This window comes from Cimex lectularius, unplaced genomic scaffold (genome assembly GCF_000648675.2).
Source record: "Cimex lectularius strain Harlan isolate CLEC.00 unplaced genomic scaffold, Clec_2.1 scaffold158, whole genome shotgun sequence".
In the NCBI taxonomy this organism is placed as follows: domain Eukaryota; kingdom Metazoa; phylum Arthropoda; class Insecta; order Hemiptera; family Cimicidae; genus Cimex; species Cimex lectularius.
In genome coordinates this window covers 319,710-347,639 of record NW_019392744.1, presented here as the reverse complement: position 1 = coordinate 347,639, position 27,930 = coordinate 319,710, and the positions used below count along the sequence as shown (strand labels likewise).

Genomic DNA, 27,930 nt, shown 5'->3' with positions numbered 1-27,930 from the left:
TAGAATTGAGATTTAAATTTTATTTCCATTGTGATGCAAATATATAGAGAACAAATTCTTTAAAATAAATTAGATGTCTTTGAAATACTTAGTTCAACACAAAAAATTATTTTACACAACAATACAATACAAATACAATATAAACAACAATGCACAAGTTCACATTTGATTTTAATTTACATTTTGGATTCTTATACATATTACTAAAAAAGTGACCTAAATTTGTATTGTGTACTCACAACTTAATTTATATAAAATACAGTATATGAACAAACCTTTCACATTAAAAAAATGTATCAACCAAAACTAACAATGTAAAAAATTAAGATTTTCATTTTTATCAAATTATCAGAACAATTTTCTATAGAATTTAATAGCAACATGAAATAAATAGTACGATTTTCTTTCTTTATGATAATAACTATGTTTAAGTAACAATTTGAAGAAATAAACGCTTTTGTTTTGTTCAAATAAAATTATTCAACACCTAACAGCTATACATTTTTTTCACATACACCATTAAATTTGTACTTAAGTCAAAATATATAAAAAAATTTAATATATTAATTTTTATTATTTTACAAATGATTCATTTGTTATTTGAAGTATTAAACCAACTGTATTCAAACTATAGTTTAAAACACAACTTTGTGCAATCGATTTTTTCCTCTTGTAATTGAGCATATTAAAAAATAATAATAATTAAAACAACTTGAAATGAACAATATAATTTTCAATTTGTGAAAACAAACAGAAGCACTTAAATTATTAGCAAAATATAAAAAATTAATAATTAATATACCTAAAAAATTTTATTCTGTAAAAGTTAGATCCGTTCTATCCAGCAGCACAGCCCATTGTTCCTCAGATAAATCTGCTAAATTAAACAAAATTTATTTACTTGTAAACCTGAATTTACTTGTCAGGAATTTTTTTAAAAATACTGATATCAAATTAACATGATTTTAGGTAGATTATCAAAAATATCCCTCCATTTAATAATTTGTGAGACAAGTCTACTCTATATTAATATAAGAGAGAAAGTTTGTTTGTATGCTAGAGGTAATCTCAAAATCCACTGTCCGATTTTGATCAAATTTTTATGATGATTAATATGATTTCATGATCATTAAATTTGTTCCATATGATCATAGGAATGTCATAGAAAGTTTTGTCATGTTATTATTGCAGTATCAAGTACAGGTATGGAATTTTGTATGATATTGTGCAAATCGCAATGCAAAGCTCAGCATAACTGCTAATCCCCACCGCTGCGATGCTCGATGAGAAAGGCAGTGGATGTTGTATGCAGAGAAGAAAAAACTTTTTACTGAAATCGGGATTTAAAATGCCACCTGGGGGTGACAACTAGTATGTTTGAAAAATGAATGTTGTTTCGCAAGAGGGACCTCAAATCCATCAATGCTTCCTGATGAAGGGTCATGGCATTTGTAAATTTTTCGAGTCTGATTTTTGAATACAAAAGCGAATTACTGATTTTTTCTTTATCGTGCCAACGTTTCGATCTTTATTGAGATCATCTTCAGGGCTCAATAAGATCAAAACGTTGGCACGATAAAGAAAATGTCTTTCTGAAACCTACATCACACCAGACCACATCTCACGATTTCTAAATAAATATCGATTAACGGTCACTAATCACCACATATATCAAAAAGGTTTTTAAAAAAGACAATTTTTGAGCTTTCTTATAAATTTACCACCTTGGCTGATTTTAATCTGAGGCTTAAGGGGAGCAGTATGCCCCTTAAAAAAAAAATAAATAAATAAAAATAAAAAAAGCCGTTTTCATTCTCTCGGCACCCAGTCATCCAATCAACTTGTGCCATCATTGTTGTTTTTGATTTTTTCAAATCGACTAATTGTTTACTAATTCATGTTTGTTAGAGTAATCTCGAGTTAGTGTTTCAACAATGGGTAAATGTAAACACATATTCAAAAAAGTAAATCCAGTGAAAACACGAGGAGAAAACAGCCCGACTAGCAGCATCAGTGCAGGAACTCCAGTGCCAAGTGCTTCTCTTCAATTATACCAATTTCTTTTCGTCCAGATTCTACTAGAGTACATTGCTCTGGCAAAAAACTTTGTGAGCTTGATTTGCTTTGGCTGAAATGAAGTTAAATCCAATTTATGGCTTCAACCAAAAAAGCAAGGCAAAAAAGGTGTAAGGCCCGTCGAACATTAGAAGACTTTGAAGCTACTTGAGTTGATGAACCCACATATGACGCTGTTGGTTATTAAGTTTAAACAATTATTTCAGATACTACTACTCATCTGACTAAACAAAAAAATGTTTTTTTCTTTTTTGGGTGGACTGCTCTCCTTAAGTGAGACTGTTGAGAACATTGTTTTTTCATTGTTTCTTATGAGGTGGTTTTAACACATTTCAAACAACTTAACTAGAGAGTTATACAATATGTTGAAAAATATTCTGAACTAATCAATTGATTACACTTTTATTAGACTCTAATTTACCACTAATTGTAAATTGAAAAGTACTTACCCTCAGCTCCTATCCCTATCTCTTTAGACATTATTTTTTCTTCTAATATTGTTTTTAATTCCTCCAGAGAAAAAGCGGAATAGTTTGTACTTGCACCAAAATTTCCTACAAGCATTTAAAAAAAGTATGTTATAAAATGAACAAAAATAATAATTATTATTATTATGGTGTAAATGCATATTGTATAAACTTGTTTCAAACTAACAACTGAATTTATTAAAATAGTTATTTTATATATCATATATTCACGAATTCAAGATAATGGATGCTACTTAGCGTCCATACATGTGGATGACTGTCCCTTTGGTGTCATCAGAGTTCAAAGGTTAGAAGGTCCGGTGGTTTAAAGTATAGTAAGGCTGAGTTGCCAATAATAATAATAAAAACCACAAATCCATTATATTTTGTGGTCTAATTGGCCAAATAACTTCTTTCAATCAATTCATCTTTATGTATGGTATTGGTTGAAATGAAAATGTTCAAATCCCGTTCATGACGCTAGGTTTTTCATTTCAACCAATACCTTACATAAAGATTAATTAATTGAATAAAAAACTAAATTGATAATCCTAATAAAACTCACCACAATACATTACCCACCTTTATGTATAATTAATTTTTCTAGTTTTCGTTTTGCATGAGCCTTAACGATAATGTCCTCATCAATAGTGCCAGGGCACACCAGTCTGTAGACCATAACAGGTCTGTTTTGTCCGATGCGATGACATCTGTCTTGAGCTTGTAAATCAGCTTGAGGATTCTACAAGACAGAACACATTGAAATACAATCTGAATAAAATCCATCAAGATGTTAATACATACCCAATCACTATCAAATATTATAACTGTATCTGCAGCACATAGGTTAATACCAAGCCCACCAGCACGAGTGGAAGCCAGGAATATAAATATTTCCTTTTCAGTGTTAAACCTAAAAATCATCTCCTTCCTTTCTTCTAGCCTTTTTGAGCCATCCAACCTACAATAACCATATTCCTTCATTTCCACGAAGCATTCAATCAAATCCAGTATGGAGGTCATGGTTGAAAATAGAACCACCTAAAACCAATAGATAATGTTGAAATATACCTATGTATATTGGCAAGAACAGCCAATCCAATTATTTTAAACTCTTCAAGTAATTAACTTTTTTTAATCGAGGAAGCTTTCAAATTAATATAATTAGTAAAAATATACTGACACAATGTAATACACACCTAGTACTAGGTTTATTCTAACACGCGTCCAAACCATTACAAAAAAAAAAAAAAGAGCTGAGTTTGGGCATTCCAACATGCTAGACTGTCAAAAAACTGTTCCAACACGATTTCTGACCAAGTTTGTAACCAATTTTTGATAAAACAGCCTGATGATTTCACTAGAGACTGGAAATCATCAGCTTGCACTCTAGTCAAATTGGAAATTTTATACTAATACAGCCCAGATTTATATGCAATAAAAATCCTCAAAAATGTCATACAATATATATGCACTAAAACCCTTCAAATATGCTATATCTTATGCATAAAAAAACCCCGCAAATATGCCAGAAAATATGATTAAAAATCCTTCAAATATGTGGTATTATATGCACTAAAAACCCTCCAAATATGCCATATTAAATACACTAAAAAAACCTTCAAATATATTATATGCAATAAAAACCTTTCAAATATCCCGTATAATATGTACTAAAATTCCTTCAAATATACCATATTATATGCACTAAAAACCCCTTAAAATATGCGCTAAAACCTTTCAAATATGCCATACAATATGCACCAAAAATTCTTCAAATATGCCATATAATACGTCAATTAACCCACAACACAACCTCCAGCTAATAAGTTGTTTTACCACTAGTAAAACCAAAAGAAAAAAATAATGAAAACTGGTATGGTAACTAATTAAAAAGAAAATTCAGTCGCACAAAAAATCATCTAATTAGAAAGAGGACTGATACTGACAATTTTTATGTTTTAAATGAGACCCCTATTTCCTGCCATAGCCAGACTTCAGCAAAATTAATTTTACAGGAAAGAAAAAAATGCATCCAGTTTTGGAAATGGGGCCTCAAATAAAATGCTGATTTCAAGAGAATTCTATTGGGTCGATTTGTTTACGTCTTTGTTCCTTGTAAGTTAACAAATCTGTATCAAATTTTAGGCATTTGTCCTTTTCCTATCATGTTTTTCGTTGTCAAAATATACAATATTCTTCAAACATGCAGAATATAATTTGAACCATTGTACACAGAGGTGTAATCAGATAAATATCTGATAACCATGGTCGTAAGGTTAGCAAAAAAGAATGCGCAATTGCATACAAATCTGAGTTATACGGTAATCAAATGTAAATAAATAATGAGAACAGTGAACTTTTTTAATTCTCTATTGGGTGATATTTGAGGAAATAGGACAAAACAACCCTATTAAAAAATAAAGAATTTTCATTCCCTAAGGCTGCTCGTACATTGGAACCGTGTACGTCCAAACTATTTGACCAAACAGAGGACTGGCAATATGGACAAACACCAGTTCCACTGTAGCCGATTTTTATCAGTTCACAACACAGCCCAAATGGATGTAGAAAACTTGTTGCAGCTCAAAAATTCTTACTTTATATACAAATGGAGGGCAAGAAATAAACAAAAATATTGGGTACACCCAATATTGAGAGGAAGGGAAGAACTTGGCGAGTTTAACCACTTACATAGCCAACTCCTTGACGATATGGTCAAGTTTCACGAATATTACCGAATGAGTGCAGGGGCATTTGGTGATATTTTGAAGGCCATTTTCCTTCACTCGAAAGGTGGTCAAATGTTAGAGAAGTGATATTGCCTGAGGAACGCTTGGATGTGACTATAAGGTAAGAAATATTTTTTTAAAGTAAATAACATTTTAAAAAAAAGGGGGTAAGGAATATATACATAAATTACGTTTCATTATTATTTATAAAAAATTTATTTACATATTCATACACATTTTACATTTTTATACACAACAATTTACATCGAAAGTAAAATTAATGGAGAGCCCACTTCTTCCTCATAACTTGAAGAAGAATACGCGCTCATAGCATCCGAAAGCAGTGGGGGAGCCCCTCTGCTTGCTTTCTAGTCAATTAATACCTGGTTTCTAACAATCAGTTTCCTATTTTCCGCAAATTTCATCATAAAAGGTAGTAGGACTCATCAGAAACTTATAATCAGGATCTTGCTTGAGGGCGGAGTTTTCTGATAGTAGTCTCACTTTTTCTTTTTCTAATTCAAGTAAACAATCTTGCGGGTCATTCCATTGCCTTTTGCGTTTCTTACCAAGGTGGCATGTTGGGAAGCAGTGATGGTGAGGCAATAGGAGTTTCTGCAGTAGCTATGGAACCCGCAGCTTCCGAAACAGATGAAGATTGGGATTCTTGTTAGGGTTGTTTTTCCATTGGGTAAACATTCCCTTGCAATTTGTGTGATAACACTTCTTTCAGAAAAAGAATTTACCCAAAATAAGGCCATTGAGTCACCTGTGTCAACTCCTTCATCCCCTGATCTGTGTTCAATCGCCTTGTTATATTCTTTTCTTTTTCACTTCCTCCACTAAAACTAAAATGAATATCATCAAATTAGTCTAATCACTAGCAGAATGTTTTTTTAACTATTGTATACTTTCTTCTTCCAGGTATTTAGCTACTGGGTCTGCATTTAAGACAATTGTATATTCAATTTGAATTTCCGATGTAACGATTGGACAAATCATCAAGGAAACATGCAAAGCAACTTGGGACTACCTACACAATCAACATATGCGTTTGCGAGATGATGAAGAAGAGAATCGAATCGCTCAAGAGTTTTGGACCCGACGGAAATTTCCTAATTGTGTTGGTTGCATAGATGGGAAACATGTACGAATCAAAAAAGCCCATTCATTCTGACAGCATGTACAGAAACTATAAACAGTATTTTTCAATGTTTTGCAAAGGGTTGTTGGGCCAGACAGTTGGAGGTTTCTAGCTATTGATGTTGGAGCTTTTGGTAAAGAGGGATGGAGGGTTTTCACACTTTCTCATCTTTTCTTAAACCTCAAAATGGAAGTGTAGGGTGTACAATGACTTTCTGTTCTCCCAGGAACTGAAAACCAAGTCCATCATATACCTCTTGGAGATGAAGCACATCCATTAAAAACCTACTTGATGAGACCATACCTTGCAACAAAGCTAGGACCAACAGAAACTAATTTTAACCAATGGCTCCCAAAAGCAGGATAAGAAAAAGGAGGTTATTGCACAAACTATAGAGGCGTCATTTGTAAAATGCATCTGTTTGCAACTCAGTAATATTACTGACAAAAAAGGAACAGGAATCAACTTCATATCTTGCTCAGCCAACAAAATCTGAATGTTGATTTGGTTCTCATGGCAAAAACAGGGGTGTCAACGTTGTTTACACTGTTAGAGACAAGTTTAAAGTATTTTTTGTAATGATTCTTAATTAATTTGATTCAGTGTTATCCATATGTAATTAAAATATTTTTTTACTACTGATAATGTTATCCAAACATAATTAAATATTTTTTACTTACCGAGAAGTCCCATTTCTACCACAGCTTACGGTGGACATCTCTCCGATGATAGAGCGGATCATGCATGTCCCAAAGACAGCTGGTTCTCAACAGCACTTATCAATTTTTTACAATCCATCGAAATGAAAACAAAATGAAGAGGTAAACAATGGTGAGCGTTTGAGGTCACGTGGTTGACAGCTGAATTCACAGTAACAATTTGGCAGAATAGAACTGGAAAATTCAACTTTATTTGGATTGGAAAGTGCATGGCCGAACACAACCAAGTGAATCGGTTCTAATGGACGTGTGCTCATCCGTTTCTTTGCTTTTGGATCGTCCAGTCCTATCTGGCCAAAAACGGTTCTAGCTGGTGGCCTATCTAATTCCGTTTACATTTTGAAACATTTCGATGTTTACAACCTTAAAAACCATAAAGAAGGTTTGACTGTAGGAGTCCGAGATTGGAGAAAAGCGTTCAAACAGTGTTAAGAATCTATGATCAGTCGATGTTCGGGTAGTTAATAAATCACGGATTGGCAACTAGGTTATGAATGTCTGTGGAAACAAACCTTATATCCACAGTGCATACTTTGAATTGTAGAAAGTGAATTTTCTGTTTTTAAAGGTTTAAAAAATGTTAGATTTTTTTTACATACATAAGAGGGTTCGCAACAGCAGAAGTCAGGTTTGAAGGTTTGAATGCAGGGCTACTGGATTCGAACCCAGGTCCTTTACCTTACAGTGATGAGCGCCGTGTCAACACCTTAACCATTGGTCCACCAACACCCATATGATGCTGTTATATTTATTAATGAAAAGGTACAATACTCCATTTTATTAATTCACTCCACATTAAATATTTCTTTTACTTTTTCTTACCTTTAACTTGTATCAATTAAAATTTAGATTTTTAATTGTGAAAAAAGAACTTACAAGCTTTGCATAGGTTGTTTTTTATTCAATTCAATTTTTTATTTAGCGGATCGCAATAGATGAGTATTTAGCTTGATATTCCCGGCACGTAAACCCCCATGGTCGTGGGTTCGATTCCCACTGTCACCCCTGGCCCTTTTTCAAGCTACAAAAAAATTTTAAAAAAATTTTAAACTTACTTTGTGGTTTTTAACCTTAAGCCTTGCCAAAAGTGATTCAAGCAAAACCATCTTTCCACTTTCAGAAATTAGTTTTTCATCCACTTTCATAATACTGGACCCAGGAAGTACTGGCATTTTAATTAGGTACGGATGGTTTACAATTTTCTTAAGCATTATATAAGGAGGCGCAGAAAACTTAAGTTGCATAAGGTATTGTTGCCCATTTTCTATGACGATTTTTCCCCTAAAATAATAACAAAATCTAAATTCAAACAAGCCTTGTTATGTTATTTTTAATTTTCTTAGGAACTACAAACTTCCCATAAGTGGACAACAAACAGGAATGGAATTTTGTCCACTTGTTAGAATGGTCCTCATATAAAGAAAAAATATTTCCAAATATTTATTTGGTTTAGAAATGTCTGAATTAGATATACATATTGGATGTGTGCACGTTTTTTGGGGGGGTTTTTCAAAAAATAAATAAACTTTCAAACTATAAATTTATTTAAACATAATTTCCTGTTTTCTAAAATATAATGCGCCGAAGTTCAAATGTTCTTGTAGCAGAAATATCCCCTTTTTGAAAAAGTCTGATGACTTAAATAAGAAGAAATCTAAGTCCCTTTAATAATATTTTTATTAAACATAAAATAAATATTAATTAAAACATTTTTTAACAAGGAGAGCTCATCTATAAACTTTATGATTTCTTGAAAAATGAGTACAACTTGTAAATAAATAAGAGCTAGAAAAATGAAATTGCAGAGCATTGAAATGTGAACGGGCGAGAACGCAGAAAGGCAAGACTTCGGACAGCCTGAAGAGGTGAATTATGAACAGAGAGTTTCTAGAGCGGAGAGTGGAGAGAACGGTTGGGAGGGCAAACAGGGTGAACTTGTTAAGTAACTCAGTGGTAGAAAGACACAATTCAAAATGAAGGGGCAATGATTAGCTCGCAAACTAAGCCCTATCACTAGTCGATGGCGGCGAATCGTTCTTCTCTCACTTCTGGCAAACAGCCTTCAAAGTTTAACATTTTTGTCAAGGACCCACTTCTCATCCTCAATGACTACTAAATAACAAATAAAACGTTTCCAATTTATTCAGATTAGGGTATAAAACACAACTGGCCGGTCTTCCGGTCTTCCTGGTTTCCAAGGTGATTCATGGGTTCCCAGAGTTTTGTAATTGTAACCCTCGAAAGATCAGATTCTTATTTTTATTATCATGAGATATAACTGAATTCTCTGATAGTTCTGTTTCAGTTTCCCTTTCTCCAATGCCAGTACTAAGTCATCACTTTATTAGCTGTTTAGGCTTTATTGGAACACTCATGCTTATCATGTGTTCCACAGTTTGGTCCTCAATTCGTCTCTCTCCATTGTGAAAACATCATTAGCACTGTTGACTCACACTATGTTATCGTCATAAATTCTATATAAATTTTGACCGACATCGCTGCTCTACTCTATGCCCAAGATTGAACTCTTATCATAAACAATGCCTCAAATAAATTTTACCATCTTCCATGCATATGCGTCACAATATATTCTTGGCATCAACTACCCCTTCTTAACCATCACTTTCAATAAGACTTTTCCCACCCTAAAGCTAACTAGGTTTAATAAAGGACTTTGGTAAGGATGAAAGTCGAAATTTGAAAAAAACAAAAAAACATGCACACACCCAATACTAACATTTAAAAATGGATGATTTAAAGAAACCCTTACCCTCCGTATGAAGTTTCAGCCATAGAATTAGACGAAGTGCTTTGATTTTTGCCTTTAAGCGTTGCTTTGCGTTTCACTTTGGTGCCATCCTTATTGTCTGGAATAATTACTGGTTCTTCCTACGCAATTATTATAAACAAACAATAAATTCTACCCAAATATATAAAACTATTTATTATAAAATTATACAATAGTATGGTGGTGTTCTAGCCTAGAGTGGACTGTATTTTTTCGATGTTCTCGCGGGGGGTTGGATAATAATAAAATCTATAAATTTAATTAAAGTTGTAATGAGGCTTTCCCATCACCTCAGGTTGAAGCTTCCTTCTGCGAACGGGGTAAGGGGGGAAACAGGAGGGTTAGAAATGGAACAAGTGAGAGGGGCCCTCCGTAGGGCTGTCTATTATNAAAGAAAACTGCTCCTTGCCAAAAGAAAGTATTCCCCAAATGGGCGCGAACAGGTGGTTATAAGTATCAATGGTTAGAGATTTATTATGAGACAAAAGTGAGATAACTTTGCTTAATAACGTTGGCTAGGCCGTCAGTCTGAAAGATGAACTGAACCCTTCCCCATATAAGGATTCATTCAATGACAGGAAGGACAAGGACACCTCTTCTAGAAAACCCTCGCTTTCAAAACGAGTTCTAGGGTGTTTGTGGTATTTTTGGAATTTAATTCATGCCATAGTCCTTTAGTCAACGTTACTGGGAAGACCATTTTTTATATTTGACTGTTTGAAAATTTATTATCGCATTTTTTGTATCATGTATTATCCGTAGTTAGGTTTTGTTGGAACTACAGGTTCAACACTTTACAGAACTTAAGAGGAAATTTAACATGTTATTATCTCATAAGACAATTTTTTAAGTACATATACACAATATTATTATAAGCGTTAAGATGTTACCTTAGGAAACAGTGACGGCAAACTCTTATCAAGGATTCCACAATACAAAGATAGCTGTGTAGTAGTTAAAGGGCATTTAATTACTATTTCCTTTTTAGGTGGTAACAGTAGGTTCACGTCAACTTTTCTGCGACGAAGTAAAAATGGAGACAATATCTACAAATTAAAGAGCATATTTTTTTTACAATATGTAACATTACGTAAATTGTACTTCACCTTGATAACTTAATAAAAATTACAGTGAAACCCCTCTTAACGGAAAATTTTTCATTCCTTGGCAAAACGAGAGGATTTTTATAGCTTTTAAACCCATCTATAAAAGAACCCCTCCATACCGGCTGTGGACAGGGAGAAATTCACTCTTCTAGAATGTATGTAAACATTAAAAAAGAAAGAAAAATATTTGTTGCGATCATTTTGTAAATCATTTAATCATTTTGTAAAAAATTTATATCAAAAACATTTCAAGAAGGCTAGTTTGGCATGTAATACATTACTGAGAAAGAAAATCCATTGTTTAAATTTTGTATATTGACCCAAGAAATTCTGAGTACTTTTTCTTCACCCTTTTCTATGTTCAACTTTTTTTCTTCTTTTTTTTTCAAGTTCCCTTTCACCTCCTGTCCTGAGTTAATCTGAACATGTCTTGGTAATCCATTTTTAGGAATTATATAAGCACATTTTCAAAAGCTTCTCTTTCACGAAGGAAAAATTGTTCAGACATTTGACAGTTCTTTTTCTTCTTCCTTTCTTTTATTATTTTTTCTGGAAACTACTTTGCATTTATACCTTCTATTTCTTCTTCAAAAGCCTTTTGCAGAGGGATAAATTTTTTTGGCCCTTGACGACTTTTTTTTCCTGAAAACTACTCTATATTTATGCATTATATTTCTCCTTCGAAAGATTCTTTCTTTTGCTGAGAAGTAAACTGCTCAGTTATTTGAAGGTTCTTTTTCTTCTTTTAACTATTTTTTTCTGAAAACTACTTTGCATTTATACCTTCTTCTTCAAAAACTTCTCTCTTTTGCAGAGAAATAAATTGTTCAGGCATTTGACAGTTTTTTCTTTTTCTTCTTCTTCTTTAATAACTATTTTTTGTGGAAACTACTTTGTATTGTTTCTTCTGTAAAAACATCTTTTTTTTCGCAATCTAAACTAAAAATTCTTACCACTCTGCTCGTACATAGTGAACCCTGGTACATATTAGGATTGCCACCCTATTTTTTTGCTCCTTTATTGGCCAAATCTTGGTTCTCAAATCTCAACTGTATTTTGTGTTACATGCAAAGTATGTGAAATTCATCATCACCCAAAATGCTCAAGAATTCTCCTCCACAACCCTCTGTCTCAAGCGGCTGCCCGCCAGTTTCAAATGGCCAGAGTTCTGGCATCACTGCCTAAACAAACAATCCATAGACTTACTACACTTAGGTCTTACTCATTTCCTCGCTCCAGCCGGTTTGTCATTGAATATTTTCTTGGGGACTGAATTTTAGACTATCCATAAGACATGACCCGCTTATCTAACTCTTGATAACTGAATGTGCTTTATGCCGTCCACCTCTGTATAAGTCAATGAGTTTTTGGTAATGCCATTTGCTCTTGATTCTCTAATTGGGCCATAGATCTTTTTCAGCATACTTCTCTCAAACACTAATAGTGTCTTCTCTATGGCCTTACTCATCGTCCATATTTCTGACCCATATGTAAGGACAGGTCATATGAGAATTGAGAATTTAATAGATGGTCACCTATGTTGATCTAGGTATGTATTTCAGGAGTCCATAATAGCATTTGTTCACAGCAATGAATATTTGCATTACTTCCTGTTTTAAGACATTATCCACCGTTATCACTGATCTTTGAGTTTATTAACTTCTCAAAGTTTTATCTGTAGACTTGTAAAGTTGGGCTAGACTGACAGTTATCTGTTGACATATATTTTGTTTTGCTTTTAATATTCTCAGGTCCCATCCTTCTGCCAGCACTCACAATGAGGTGAATTAGGTATTATGTAAAATATAAATGATTTATAATTTTTATGTGAAGTGTGGTTGAGATGAAAAACTATAAACCTACAACCTACCTATTGAAGTACCTACACTTCGCTAACAGCACCCTGTGGCCACTTGATGTGGCGCCAAAATCGAAATGATTATACTAAATTTGAATATATGGCAAATAAAGGGAAATTTGAAAAGGTTGTAGGTTGAGGTGATGAGTTGGTGTCCCGGAGGACCGAAGTCACAATAGCTCAAGTGTGGTTAGAGCAGTGGTATATTGAGCCAAAGGTCATGGGTTCAAGACTAATTTCTCATCTCAATGACACTTAAAAATTATAAATAAATTTAAATCATTACAATGGTTAAATAGGACTTACTAAAAAACACTGATTATAACAACATAAAATTTAGCTCGATTTAGAAAAACAAATCTATTTTAAACCCCTTCTGAACGGGCACTGTCAATAACTGACAAAAACACTTTTTTCATGTTGAAGTGTCTGCTTTTTAGAGGTGACTGTTAAGGGAAGTTTCACTGTATTTCACTTGATAGGTTTTGTTATTCTTGTTAAACACTTAAAATAAATGTTAATAAATCATTTGTACCTCATGTAATTTAGATAAAATCATATCCTTTTTTTCTTGCTCGACCACGTGAGCTGCTGATCCTTCCTGATCACAGGATTCTAATTCCTTAATAGTAAGCCAAGACTGAAAGGCATCTAACGAATCAAAAATATCTGGTAGTAAAAAATTCAGTAAAGACCAAAGTTCTCCTAAATTGTTCTGGATGGGAGTTCCAGTAAGTAACAACCTATTAACCGAGGAGAGATTTCTTAAAGACCTGTAAATAAAAAATAATTCCATGAACACACTTTTCTATTTTTAATAAAAGATTGATGGTAGATTTTAATAAAATGATTAATAATTATACACAAATGAAAAAAAAAATGGACACTCGGATTTTGTTGTTTATTTTATATATGTGTTTTTATCATTATATTAATTAAAACGTACTTATTTCTATCTAAACTAAATTAAACAAGAAAAGAAATTCACGAGTTTTAATCAAATTTATTTAATTATGATGGTTTGAAAGAAAATCTGGTCTGTTTCACAAGACAAAATCTGATTGTTCTTTATTCGTTCGTGATTTATTTGATGCGTAGGAAATTTAAGACCTTAAGGCCCTGCGAGGCCAGAGTTGTGCAAAACAATGGAAAATAATTTAGTGATAGCTTCAAATTTAACTAACAATTTATTGCTGTTTTGCACAACTCTGGCCTCGCAGGGCCTTAAGGTCTTAAATTTCCTACGCATCAAATAAATCACGAACGAATAAAGAACAATCAGATTTTGTCTTGTGAAACAGAATCCCATTCTTCAACAAGAGTGTTTCAATACTTGTGAACACCGTAGCTGTCCTTATTTTTAGTTTTCGTTTCTTTCCCTATTAATTTCAATCCTTCTTTTTTCCTTTTCCTTTTTTCCCCCCATTATGATTAAGAGAATCTTCAAAGTAAAAGAAGAAAGGATGCGTAATTTAGTTGTAATACTTTAGTGTCGGAGAAAGTCTCTCTTATTTGTTATTGTTTTTAACCTTGGATATCAGCCCTGAGGGTCAAAAAAGGGCCACTGCCAGCTCAGTCCACGTTCTTTGAAGCTCTAAGACTATCGTATATAGAATTTTCTTGTCAATCGGGGATTTTTTTATCCCTCACATAGATACAATCCATCAATCATCATCCTTGATGCCATCGCGATCGTGGTTGCTGATTTTCAACCGAAACGGCTTGCAGACCCCTCTGGAGATTGGATAATCACCAACATTTGTTCCCCCTACATTTCCCATTGGAGAAGGTTGTAGGGAATCTATGATTCCCCGCTCTTCAGGATGTCGCGAGGGTCCGTAAGGGGGCCCCTGCATTCGAACCCGGGACCTTTACCTTACAGTGATGAGCACTGTATCAACGCCTACACCGTTGTGGTCGTCGCTCCCGTAAACAAGTTATCAATATTGTTTTTACATATTAAGTCAATTATTAATCATTATAACTATGGAAAATAAATAAATACAAGTGTCCATTTTTTCTTACCTTTGGGTATAATTTTTTTGACAATTACAATTACCTTGACAGTTGTGAATTTGAATTTTTCAATCTATGTCCTTCATCAACAATTATGTATTTCCATCTATACCTATTTAAGTACGATTCATCTTTTATTGGTACCTGTAATTTAATTTACATTAAATGTTTGAATGAAAAGGTCATTTTTTACAAACTTCTTAGTAAATTTATAAAGATGTCCATCATCGCTATGAAGAATATATTACAAGGGTATTTCAAATATAAATAGGACTGATTTTCTTAAAAATGTCAGATGGATCATAGACCTAAAAGCATCTGCAGGTAGAAAAAAAAATTCTGGAGAGCGTGAAAAAGTCGAGACCGAGAGCCACAATTGCCACCCAAGCACGAGTGCGAGGCCAATACTGAGGCGGTCCGAAATCTCTTTGACGAAAATTGGCATGTAACTCTCTTCCAATTCACTGAAGAAATGAACATCAGTTATGGGTGTGCCCAACGGATTGTGAATTGGAAAACTTTAGAACATCCACCCTGAGGTCCAGACTTGCCACCTTGTGACTTTTCTTCTCTTTGCACCTCTCCAAAAAGCACTAAGAAGCCAACGTTTTGACGACAATGAAGCAGTGGAAGCATTTGTGCTCCAATAACTATGAGAACTTCCTGAGAAATTTTTATATGCTTAATTAAATTAAGTTAGAATTTTTTTAAATGAGTCCTGTTTATATTTAACCCTCGTATATTTTTCACGACAGGTAAGTAAATTTTTCATATTAACAAATTGCCATTTAAGAAGAAATATTGAACAATAAATATTAAATATTCGACAGTTATTACCATTAGTAAGTAAAATATTTTAAATTAATAACTACATGCAAAAAAATTAAGAATAACCAATTCACTCTTTACATTTTTAATTATATCAAATTTATTTCATTTACCTCGTAAGAAGTAACTACAACAGGATACACAATGGAACCATTTAATGGATGACACCGGCTTATTTCACTTCTAACAACCTCCCTTTCGTATTGTGACCCATGGTACATGACAACAGGAACCTAAAACAAATGTTACTATAAAATCATTGTTCAAAAATTGGAAGAAAAACACATCTCCAAACAACACAATTACATAAAATTAAAAGATAAACATTTATTTTGTCAATTATTTAATCTTTAATAGTAAAAGCAAAATTACATCCTGTTTAGTTTCTAATCATACTATTAAAGGGTGGGCTTATTTTAGTGAGAATTAATTTTCAAAAATTAAAATTTCGTAATTCATAAATTAACTTTTATCTAATATTGAAGAGGTGGTGTGTGTGTGTGTGTGTGTGTGTGTGTGTGTGTGTGTGTGTGTGTGTGTGTGTGTGTGTAGGCGCGCTACATACTCGCTCGACCCTTATCTATTGCAACTCTTCGCAACTCCTTATCACATCTGTACATGTTCATTACCAAGAAACCCCCAAATCTTTCATTACATCCCTCAAGCCTTTGCTAATATTAATATTTTTAACTGGATCCATTCCGGACTTTCATCGAGTTAAAACCGAACCTGATTGGGATTGGTTACTCCAATTTTGCATTATATTGCCGTGTAATAAATAGTGTTCGTTTTAAAAACTATTTCAATTCACGCAAAACCATAACTGGTACAGTCAGTGCAGGACAATTTTTGGGTTCGCGGCATACAAACTTTACTGATTTATCAATCAGAAAATAGCAGATCAAGTTCATCATCAGACAACTTTCATGAAGATCTTTGTAATATTAAAATTAACTGTTTTTCACTTCAAACGGCATAAATATTTGTGATGTAACCACACTTAATCCATCTACACATTCGGGAATCAAATGTAATTTGTACATAACTTTAACCAACTGCCAACTCTTATCAAAATCAATAGGAAGTGCATGCTTCTACTTAATGCTATTTATTTTTCATTAATAAACGATTTCTAACTAGTATAGATGTATTAATTTACACAATAACTAGTGTTTTTTTTATATTAATTATAAATAAAAAATATATTTTTTTAAAATTAGTCTGTAGCCACTGCACCAAACAGTAACCACAGCTGCAGCAATGAAGTTTCACTATTGTACATCACATTTGGTGAGAACTCGCACGGCACTTGGCAAATGCGTATTCCCTATTCCCGCAACAACTAGGAGGTTATACAAACCCCGCATATGTGTATACATAGTGGCGAATGGCAAGACACCTTGAGGCTTGGCAAATTCAACGGTAATCGGCATTCGGCGAATACCGCATGTCTGGAGCCACCTTTAAAATTGGTAATTTCAGGTTCATGGCACACGAACTTTACTGATTCATCAGTCAGAAAATTGTGGATCAAGTTCATTGAGAACTTATGATGACAACTCTCATGAAAATGATTATTTGGAGAGGGCACTCTCAACATGACACACAAGAATGGCACAATTACACAGAAAACACTTTGAGCCCTAAAGATGATCTCAATAAAGATCGAAACGTTGGCATGATAAAGAAAATGTTTGTAAAACCTACATCACACGAGAATGCATCTCATGATCTCTGAATAATCATCGACTAACTGTCACTAATCACCACACATTTCTTATGAAAATGTTTGTACTATTAAAATTCTAAGTTGCTTTCAAAACTTCAAAATTTAGAAGGAATCGAAACTTGTATGTAACAAATGTAACAAAAATAAAACGTATTTAAGTATTTTAAAATTTTTTGGATATTAAGAAAAGATTTTGTTTTCAACCTAACATAATTTTTGCTAACATTATTCCTATATTTTGTTCAAAATGTATTGTTGTTAGTTTATGACACACATTTACACATTTATCCACACCTTCCCTGGGCATTAAACCCTATTATGGCCTAGCATCTTGCCACAAAAGACATTAAAAAATGGATCCTTAATTATTCCAATACCTAGTGGAACAATACCCCAGGCATGAGGCACTCGAAGAGATTCTGAGAAGGACCATCTACAAACTTACAAAGGAACTACTGGAGGGTAACCAAAACAAAATTGGTTGGACTCCTGATAGGGCACTGCCAGCTAAAAAAAACTCTAGTCACCAGATAGGAGTACAGGCTTAAAAACACTGTGCAGATACTGCCAGGAAGAACAGGAGACCTCAAAACACATTTTTGTGAGGGTCTATGTAGGTGTCCATTCTTGCAACTAGGAGAGGAAAAGCCGCAAGCAAGATTCCTACACTAAGGAGCCCCTGGCAAGGTAGAGGTTGATTAACTGAAGGTGGCCAGTGAAATATAAAAATAGAGGAGCACAGTAGATATACTCAGATCTAGGTGCAGAAGGCATTGTGGCTGCTTTTTTTTATCCCATATCCCTATGACATTACCACTGAGGTTATGTGTTCCAAAATCCAGACATAGCCCTTAGGATTTTAATTGAAAATTGTTTTTAAAAAAGTATTGTGAAATGGTATGGTGAATGTATGGTATGGTAAAAGTATGGTGAAAGCAGAGGAGGCTCTGCAACACCCAAATTTGAGTACAGTATGCCAGGAAATACTTTACTTACAATCAGTTTATTTTTTCTGGTGAAGTCTTTCACTTTCAACATTTTGCCCCATGCTCTTTCACAAGCAAGAAGATTAAAGATAGTTATTCATTGATTATTTTTTTCATAAATTTATAATAATTAATTTGTTTATGTATTTTTAAAATACAGAAGCAACTAATAACAAAAATTGTGACAGGTGTGATAAAACGTAGCACAAGGGAGTACTTGGTTTGTAACTGAACTGATAGGCAAATATGAAAATCATATTTAGAATTTATTTTTTTATATATTTATTTTTATTTAGAATTTATCATCACATATTTCGAATGTGAATGATTAATGAAAATCTTACTTGTGGGCAGAATCGTTGAAATTCCAGCATCCAATTTGGTACTGTAGACAAAGGTCCAACAATAAGAAAAGGCCCGATTACCCCTTGTTCATAAAGATGACATATCATTGCGATAGACTGAATTGTTTTCCCAAGTCCCATTTCATCAGCTAATATACCATTCATGCCAGTCTCATAAAGTACCTGTAAAAAGATTTTTGTAAAGATTAATGTTTCAATTCCATTCCTTTCAATATACGAATTTTTTTAAACACAAAATTTAAGATAAAAAGGTTAAATACACAAATGGGATTCAATCCCACGGTCCTCAAAACTGTACCCCCATGCTCTAACTACCTGAGCCGCTGTGACTTTTGGCAATTAACACCACGACAAAAAGGGGGATTGCACAAAAACATGTTGAGCTACAGATAGAACAGTTGATGTTAGGAGTTCTAACTCACAGGGTGCAGGTGGTTACAAATGTGGGGGGGTACATTTCCGAATCCCATTCATAACATTGACCTTTTTATCTCAAATTTAGTGTCCGAGTATTTCTCCCTAATTTGTAATGATAATAATTTTAACAGTTGCAAAAGCCTAAAAAATTAGTCAATTAAATTTTATGGTGTACCCCATTGCAACAGCTATGTCTAAAATTAATAAGATTAAGTAAACTAACGTTATTAAAAAAGAAAATATTTAAATATAGAATTAAAATATAATAAAAATTGTTTTATGTCCCACTGTAATAGTTTGCACACCCTACATAAATTTGAAATGATAATTAGAAAATTAAGTGGAGATTGCAACATAGTCAATGAAAAGTATAAAAAATTATATTTTCATACTTACAATACATTAATTTATCAGTAATTTATCTGTTTGCCCTTAGTAGATTAAGATTCAATTTATCAATGAAACTTCCCTATAACACTACAGCAGGAAATATTGTCTTCTATACAGAAGTGTTCACTTCTGTGATAAGAATGAAAAAAAAATTTAGTATTACAAAATGGGCCACAATGGGGATTAGAAAATATCGACAACTTCAAAACACCAAGAATTTTTAGCCCTTCCTATGACCAGAGGGTTTTCAAATTCACCGAGCATATTTGTGCAAAAGAGTTAAACAATCCTTTGAAACTTTTCCTCCCTGTCAACACTCATTTTTTAATTACATAGTTTTATACGGAAAAGCTCTAAAAAAAAATAAGGCAGTCCCATCGCAATTAAAAATGTTTTGGTTCAAAATCAACACAATATTGTAAAATATAAAATGTTTTTCCATTCATTTTGTACAACCTTGCTCCTTCTCCACTAATGGTCTTAAAAGAAATCTTATGCCATACTCTTAATTGTAAAGTTGTCGAGCCAACGTGAAGATGCTTTAAAATCCATTTGCCCCAAATGTTTTGCAATGTCTAAGGCCTTTTCTTGAATAAGCAAACCGGTATGTTAAAAGCCCAAGCAGGGCAAAACCATTCAACTATGTCCTGGTCTATGGCTGAGCCACGTTTCAAGAAAAAATCTTGGAATTGGTAATTTCTGTGTTCGTAAAATTTATTCAAACTCCAACTGAAGTAAGTAAATAAACATATTCATAGAATGAGAATTTGTCCATTCAAGGAGGTATATACTTTTTAAGGTGTTCGTTCAGGAAGAACTTTAGTAGACATTTCAATTAACTTAAAAATAGTCATCCATTGATTACAATTCTGTATTTATTACATTTTCTTATAACTAAAGATGTTTATTTCTATATACACTGGCTGGACGGACTAGTAACAATTTGGTAATTAAAGTCGGTATTTCAGTAAAAAGTAATGGACATTGGCACTAATGATTTAAGTATTTTTGTTTTCGTTGTAGTCATTTTATTGTCACAGCGATATAGAGAAGCGTGAGGAAGTTAGCCCTAATCAGTCTGAGGGTTTAAGTGTCAACCGGAACACGAGAGTAGAGAAAGGACTTGGCCAAATATTGCAAGAGTAATTCTTTCAAAGGCATATTTTCATTTTATTTTAATTATACTGATTTATCAAATCCCAAATTTCATTTTATTTTTTCTTTACCCTGATTTTATTTTTATTAATTAGAAGTCATAAATTGTTCAGTTAACCTTTCCGTTTACTTTATTATTTGTTATTTATTTTCCAATTTAACATTAGCTTCCACTGCAAGTGTATCCCAAAACATTGAGGGTACCATTATTAATAGCAGTATGCAAACCTTCATCCATTTGAAGCCAGTGATTTGATAGTCACGTAACTCTGCTCCTTCTAGCAATAATGGCTGTTGCGCATCAACAAGAACTCCTAATGCGGTAAGACGTTTAGGTTCTTCAACTGCAGTATCAACTTCCTCTTTGGGCTCTTCACAACATGCCTCATCTTCCTAAAATTGGAAAACTCATATAACAATAAATAACTAATGTTAAAGATGAAGAGGAAGGTACGGAAAAACAAAAATGTGTGTGTGAGATATGGGGATTGATAGAAAGGGCAAGACTGATATTGATAGAAAGTGAGAATGATCGAGAAAGATTAAGGTGGGGAAAGAGAAAATTTAAAAAAGTGTGATAGGAAAAGATTGACATTGTTAGATGGAGTTTTATAGAAAGAGATTTAGATGGAGAGTGAAAGAAGTGAGATCAATAGAGAAAGAGAAAGATTTCAATTGAGATTGATAGAGAGAGAAAGAGGATGAGATTGTTAGATGGAGTATGATAGGAAGAGAGAGAAAAACAAGGTGTGGATGTGGGAGTCAGTGTGGGTGAGAGGGGAGGGAGAAAGAGAGAGGAGGGAGAGAGAGAAAGAGGAGGGGGGAGAGAGGGAGAGGGAGGGAGNCATGTTTTTTAAATTTTCTGATGCCCTTGCTTGCAAAAATGAGGAATAAAATTGACTTTTTGTAAGCAATTTCATTAGTTGTTTGTAACGATTAGCATGAATTTCAGCTTCATGTTGCTCTTTCTGAAAACAAAAATATAAAACAACAATACAAATTGAACAATTCCAAGACATGTACATTAAATTAATGAAATATTTTAGTACAAACAATAGACATGAAATTGAAATCAGTAAGCAATTTTTTTCCTGTTTACATACCATTCATTCAGGGTGGTGGAGTACTACTTGATATCCCTCCATCACCTATCTATTGTTTCATACTGCTCATTCTTGCAAATAAATACATTCACTCTCAACACACATTTGGAATATAAAACTGTCCATACAATAGATATATTTGCTATCTATATAGATAGAATAAAACAACTGTTTCCTCCAAAAATCGGATCTGGGGACACAAGCACATTCTAATATCGAGTGGCCTACACACTCTCTATAAGGAGCTAAGCAATTGCAAACTTTAACTAGGTGGGACACATCGAACAACTTTTTCCACATGCCGGACACATATTTGTGTTTTGGGCCAAAACTAAGTGCCCATGTGTCAACCTTGCATGGCCTATTCTTAACCCTTGAGTACGCACGACAGCACACTTTATGCACACTGATTTTTCCTTCTTTTTTTTCATAAAACCCCTTGTTTTTATATATTTATTCCTTTTGCAATTTTTAATCCTTTGTCCAAATGTAAGATTTCATACATGATTTTAAATATTTATTATTATAATTTAAACAATTCATTAATTTGCAACTTGTCCACAACAATCCAAATAGCATTCTGAAATGGACGGACCCTCCCCCAATTCACCATAAGCAGGTTTTGCCCAACGGTGAATTGAGTGCACATGACATGTGAACTTAATGATTTAGTTGATCGGGATGACCCGAAGTCAGATCCAACAAGGGGAACTTTATCAACAGTGCTCTTGAAACATGAGAGAGAGCTTCTCTGCTGATCACCAAAGCTGCCACTTTCTTTTAATCATGATTTTTAATGCATTTTTAATGTCGAGGGACTGGACCGCAGTGGTGGAGTCTGGAAGTTGGGACATTTCGGTATTAGCTGCCTCGTCTGCTCATTTCCTCCAGATCTATGTGTCCCAGACAACAACCACCATTTTGCAGAGTTCCTACTGTTCATGGTATCTCTCTAACAAGTGAACAACAAGAACGTCCTACGTCGACGTACCCAATATGAAATGATTGATGTTATTTTGATGTAATTAATGAAGGATTTGTTTTAGTTTTGAATCTTTTTATTAATATTATTTAAATAAAGAATACCTTCAAAGCTGACCCATCTCTTCTACATTCGGGGATTGGTTTACCAGAATAAAAAAGAAGGCAAGGAGGGTAAGAAATATTATGTGCTTAAGGGGTGAAATTATTTGTTCACACAGAAGGGGATGTTAAGAAAAATAGGTTATTATTGAAGAAAATTAGGTCCCCAATGTCATATAAATAAAGTCGTTGAAAATAAATGAGGAGCACCTCTGCATGAAAACTACAAAATTGCAGATGCACAAAGGAAGCATTTAAGAAAGAAAGAAAGGAAAAAAAGAAGTAATGACTGGAGAGGAACAAAAAAGGACTTTAAAGAGAAAAGAACAATAGTGGGTTGGATTTGAGGTGAGATCAAGTTTTTGACTTTTGAAGAGGCTAAGATGGGGTAAACAAAATGCATTTTTTTTTTTTTTTTTGCGATTTAACAGTTCAGCAGTATTTGTAAACATACCTCCAATTTTTCTTGAATTGAGGGACTCTTTTTACTAGAATGACGCTTGGTATTATTTGCACCTTTCAGCCCCTCATTATTCTCTGAAAATAGTATTATTGTAAGTTAGATGAATTCATGTCATAAAAGGTATACTGTGTAAGTAATAATCACCAGTATTTATTTTAGGTTCCGCAGGATTATCCATGTTTTCAACTAGCTCCAGCTTTCTTGTTGTTTTTTTTTTTTTTTTTTAATTAAGTTAGCACATACGTTTTATGGATACAAAAATGATGCCTTAAGTCCTGTTGTGTTGCAAATCTTTAAAAACAATATTAAGAGTTAATTTAATGAAATTAATGTATAAAATTTGTGTCTTCTTTTTTCAATTCCTGCTTTTTGGTTATTAAATAACATAACTAATACTAACGTGTTTCAAACAACTACAGCAGGGCTTCCCAAACTGCCGTATGGAGACCCCTTGGGGGTCCACGGCGAACTTCAAGAAATAAGGAATAATTACAAAAATAAACGGAGAATGAATAAATAAAATTAAAAAACTAATAACAACAAATACTGAAAACTAAAGTTTTTTTTTATTTTGCAGCAGCAGTCTTTGTGTTCTCCACAGACATGCTTCAGCTATGAAACAAATGCCAACCTCTTTTAAGAAAGTTTTTGATGAGAAAAAAAAATGTCCATGAGAATCCAACTTGAAATCTATTTTCGAGTTTGATAGTAACCCCCATTTTTTATTCTGTTTAGAAGACAAAAAATTGCAATCACTCGTTAAAAAGCAAAAAGTGTTCTTTGATTTGCCATGACGAATCCAGATTTTCTATCTACACAGCCACCAAAATTTTTGGATGAGTCTTAAAATATTAATTATATCATCACCATTGAAGTCAAGACTTTTCACAATAATGTGTGAGGATAGGGAAGCCTTTGACATTCCCTGCGTCCCCATAGAGAAGTGAGGTGGCTGTCTCATGGAAAAGCACTTTTCCAATTACAGAAATTTCGTTCTGAAGTCTTATCTTGTTGACGGGTTGTATACTGTCATATTTATCAGATATTTTCATTAAAATGAATGAGATGAGTCTCTCTTTGCGAGGGAAGAGTATCACAACTTTCAATACCAATGACAAAGTTCACGCCTTCATATGAAAAATCAAGTTTCAGGTTGAATCTGTTGAGAAGGAAGATTGCTTTCCTGTGTTAAATGATTTTTTTAAGAAAACAAACTCGAGCTTGTGAACTAGTTCATGGATGAAATAATATGCTAACAACATTGAACTTTGGAGATATCCTTTGATCACTACTTCCCAACACCTATGCTGCAAGACCATGAATCGGTCGTCAAACCGTTTTCAATTTCGACATAATACATATGTTTGATAGACAATTACTTAAGACTCTCCACCTTGAAATCTACTTGTGAGTCCGACCTTACTTCTATTTTTGAATCGGTCTAGAAAACAAAAAAAATTCAACCACTTGTTGAAAAAGCTAAATGCTTTCTTCTTCCATTTGCCACAACTTACCTATGCGAATCCGGATTTTATACCTATACAGCCACCAAAACTAAATTCAGAAGCTGTCTGAACCCGACATCTGTCTCCAGCTATCAAAAATGGAACACCATGGAATGGACCGGCTAAATGTAATTTATAAAACTTTAATTTTCTACATATACTGAAAGTACCTAATTTGAAATACTTAGATGAGAGGGATCCTCCCTGGATTTTGTTCTGTGAAAGGGGTCTGCTGGCTAAAAAGTTTGGGAAGTCCTGAACTAGACAGTTTTTAATTGGAATACATCCAAAAATATATTTGCTATAATCCTAACAAGAAGCAGAATATTAAAGGCTCAAGACATTAAAAAAAATTATATAATATTTATAGCATATGTTACTACATCATGAAGTACCATGAAAATATAATAATAATAAAATAAAAACCTGCAAGTTATTTATATTATCATAAAGAGAGAAAGTTTGTATGTAAGAGGTAATCAAAAAAGCTCAGCCTAACTGCTAATCCTCATCGCTGCGATGTTCAATGAAAAAGGTAGGGGACGTATAAGGAGAAGGAAAGCCTATACAGTATCATAACATCATTAAGTGCAGACGTTTACCGTTTTAAGCTGCTGCTTTGAACTTCAGTCTCAGTGAAGAGACTAGAGTGTGTTATCATGCTCGCAGTACCTCACTGGGGAAAGAAAGAGCGCTATATCATGCTCACCATCCTGAACGGGTAACAGCTGAGTCAAAACACAAAATTTAAATAGTTTAAAATTAGCATACCTTCCTGAAAAGTTTTTGACTTAAAAAAAATTATTTTAACAAATAGTTTTTCACGTGGAGATTTAATATACTTTTATTATTTAAGACCATTCTGGAGAGGTGAATTACTCTAAGAGGACTGACAGCAATGTCCGTGCCGGTATGGAGGGATTTGATTATCTCAATATTTCTAGGATAGAAATACAGTGACATTTTAAAAACAGAATATAAGGCAAAAATTACTAAGCAAAGGACCAATCTAAAAATATTCATAACACATTAGAGGAAGAAACTCAGAATTCAAACACGGTTCATGATTGGGGTATAAAAATGGACATCTTGAAAAGACAGGTAATCCAGTAACGTAGGAGATGAAGATTTTGTTGAGGCAGAACACCTGACACATTTACCAACCAAGAGCTACTCTCTCTCAGGGAAAAAATCATCCACGAACACAACTATTACCACTTTTCCTCTAGCCTGGGGAGATGATAAAATTCACAGATGTATACAATTAAATTCACTAGTACTATATGTACATAAATAGCTCCTGAAGGGCACTGTATAATTCAACCCATATACTATCCATAACATCCTCAACATTGCTTTTGTAAACAAACTGATAAGTTTCAGACCAAATTCTCAATCCATCCTAACCCTACTGCTTGAACTCTCTACACATTCCCATCTTGAGAACTTACCACATCTTAATCATCGATGGCCTTGAGATCCTCACGTCCCTAATCCCTCACAACGAGTGCCAGCATTGGCTGATTTCAAGTTAAATATTTAGGTCTTTTTCTAGAAAGCAGACCAACATGGAATCCCCTTGCAAGACTTAAAAGTCAACAAAATAAAAACTTATGAAATTATCTTAAAAGACAACAAACAAGTCGTGTAGGACCAAAATCAATACAAGACTTTACTGCAACCACTTTGGACAAGGGGATGCTTTATAAACTAAAACGCTTCCTATCTACTCCTTATTGCCTTGTCCTGAAATTAAACCTAACCGATCACTGCTTCAGAGTTCTTGGAAGTCAGACAGGTACAAGTTGACATCCCATAGAGGAGCAGTCCCATCGTTCATATAATTTATACTGCTGACTTATCTATGTATCCCAATACCATCACCACCATCTATGAGGACTAACCAAAACTCAAATCCTATTCAAGGCACCTCCAATCTCCAAGAACAGCTTGAGTTATCAAAGATTGGTATAAACAGTGGAAGACAAGACTGAAGCATATACTCATGTACGTTCACTAAAAAAACAGCCCTCCTGCACATCAGAGAAGAAATATTGACTTCCATTCAAGTCAAGTACATAATACTATACCTAGACATCAGACTGGCATGGAGTACTGAGTCAAGACTTGAAAGACAACAGACTTGGACAACTATGAAGACATCTAGGACCGAAATCTGTCTTGACCATCATAATTAAACTTTATACAAGACTTTACAGCAACCCCTTTGCACACAAGGTGCGGGGCTGTGGGGTTCTGCCAAGCCATCCAAAATCCAGCGGAATCAATCAAAAGTCCTCAGCTAAATCGACAAAGCTCCTTACTATATCACAAACATCATTATCAACGACGTCAACCAACATATACGATCACGATTGCAAGTTTCATAACAAGCCTTCGATTCCAACCCTACAGCTCGAACCCTCTGTAAACATTCCCAACCCAAGAATCCTTCACGTAGCTTTCATCGGCAATGACCTCGGAGACCTCGTCTCTTAAACCCTCTAAGTGCCAGTATTGGCTGGCTTCTCATGGCACGTGTTCTCGATGCAGCACTGGCTGTGACCGTGAGAAAACACCTTGTAGTCGCATTTTTAAATAAGTACAAAGATGTATAGGCTACAAATAAAAACAAACATAAAATCAAATTAAGAATTAAGCGGTTTTTCCTCTCAATCGGCAACAAAAGCAATTACTTTCCGCCTAATTAGTAAGACGTTAGTTGTCTTATATTGTCAATGGACAAGTCTAGCTTTGATGTGAATAAAATCAGTCTTAAAAATCGGACCGGCAGATAAATAAATAAACAATGGAAATTTATGATAATAATGACACTTACGGCTCGAAGTCGGTAGTCTGAAGCATCGGAAGGTGAAGCAAAGAATGAACAAAATCACGTCAAAACCAACAGAGGATCGAATATCGATTTCGATCATACGGGAGACTCGGTTGGAAACACCCGCCGACCGCCGTGCCGCCTTACCGGGAAATAAACAGGCG

At 33.9% G+C, this 27,930-nt stretch overlaps 1 protein-coding gene and 1 long non-coding RNA gene across 2 annotated transcripts; both read right to left on the bottom strand.

Annotated features, from left to right (window-relative positions):
- On the bottom strand, positions 1-27,930 carry LOC106665407 (lymphocyte-specific helicase-like). The gene is made up of 16 exons (XM_014391820.2): positions 27,770-27,930; positions 23,570-23,716; positions 23,417-23,499; positions 21,628-21,744; positions 21,005-21,169; positions 18,794-18,976; positions 15,848-15,967; positions 14,950-15,050; positions 13,426-13,663; positions 10,817-10,972; positions 9,909-10,027; positions 8,194-8,419; positions 3,348-3,584; positions 3,126-3,285; positions 2,526-2,630; positions 1-877 (listed from the first exon to the last, which is right to left on the bottom strand). Exons 2-16 carry the CDS (start codon positions 23,601-23,603, stop codon positions 813-815), a joined length of 2,109 nt encoding a protein of 702 aa, XP_014247306.2. The 5' UTR covers positions 23,604-23,716; positions 27,770-27,930; the 3' UTR covers positions 1-812.
- LOC112126981 lies at positions 5,963-7,732 on the bottom strand. The gene is made up of 2 exons (XR_002910331.1): positions 7,100-7,732; positions 5,963-6,123 (listed from the first exon to the last, which is right to left on the bottom strand). It is a non-coding gene; the product is annotated as an uncharacterized LOC112126981 (long non-coding RNA).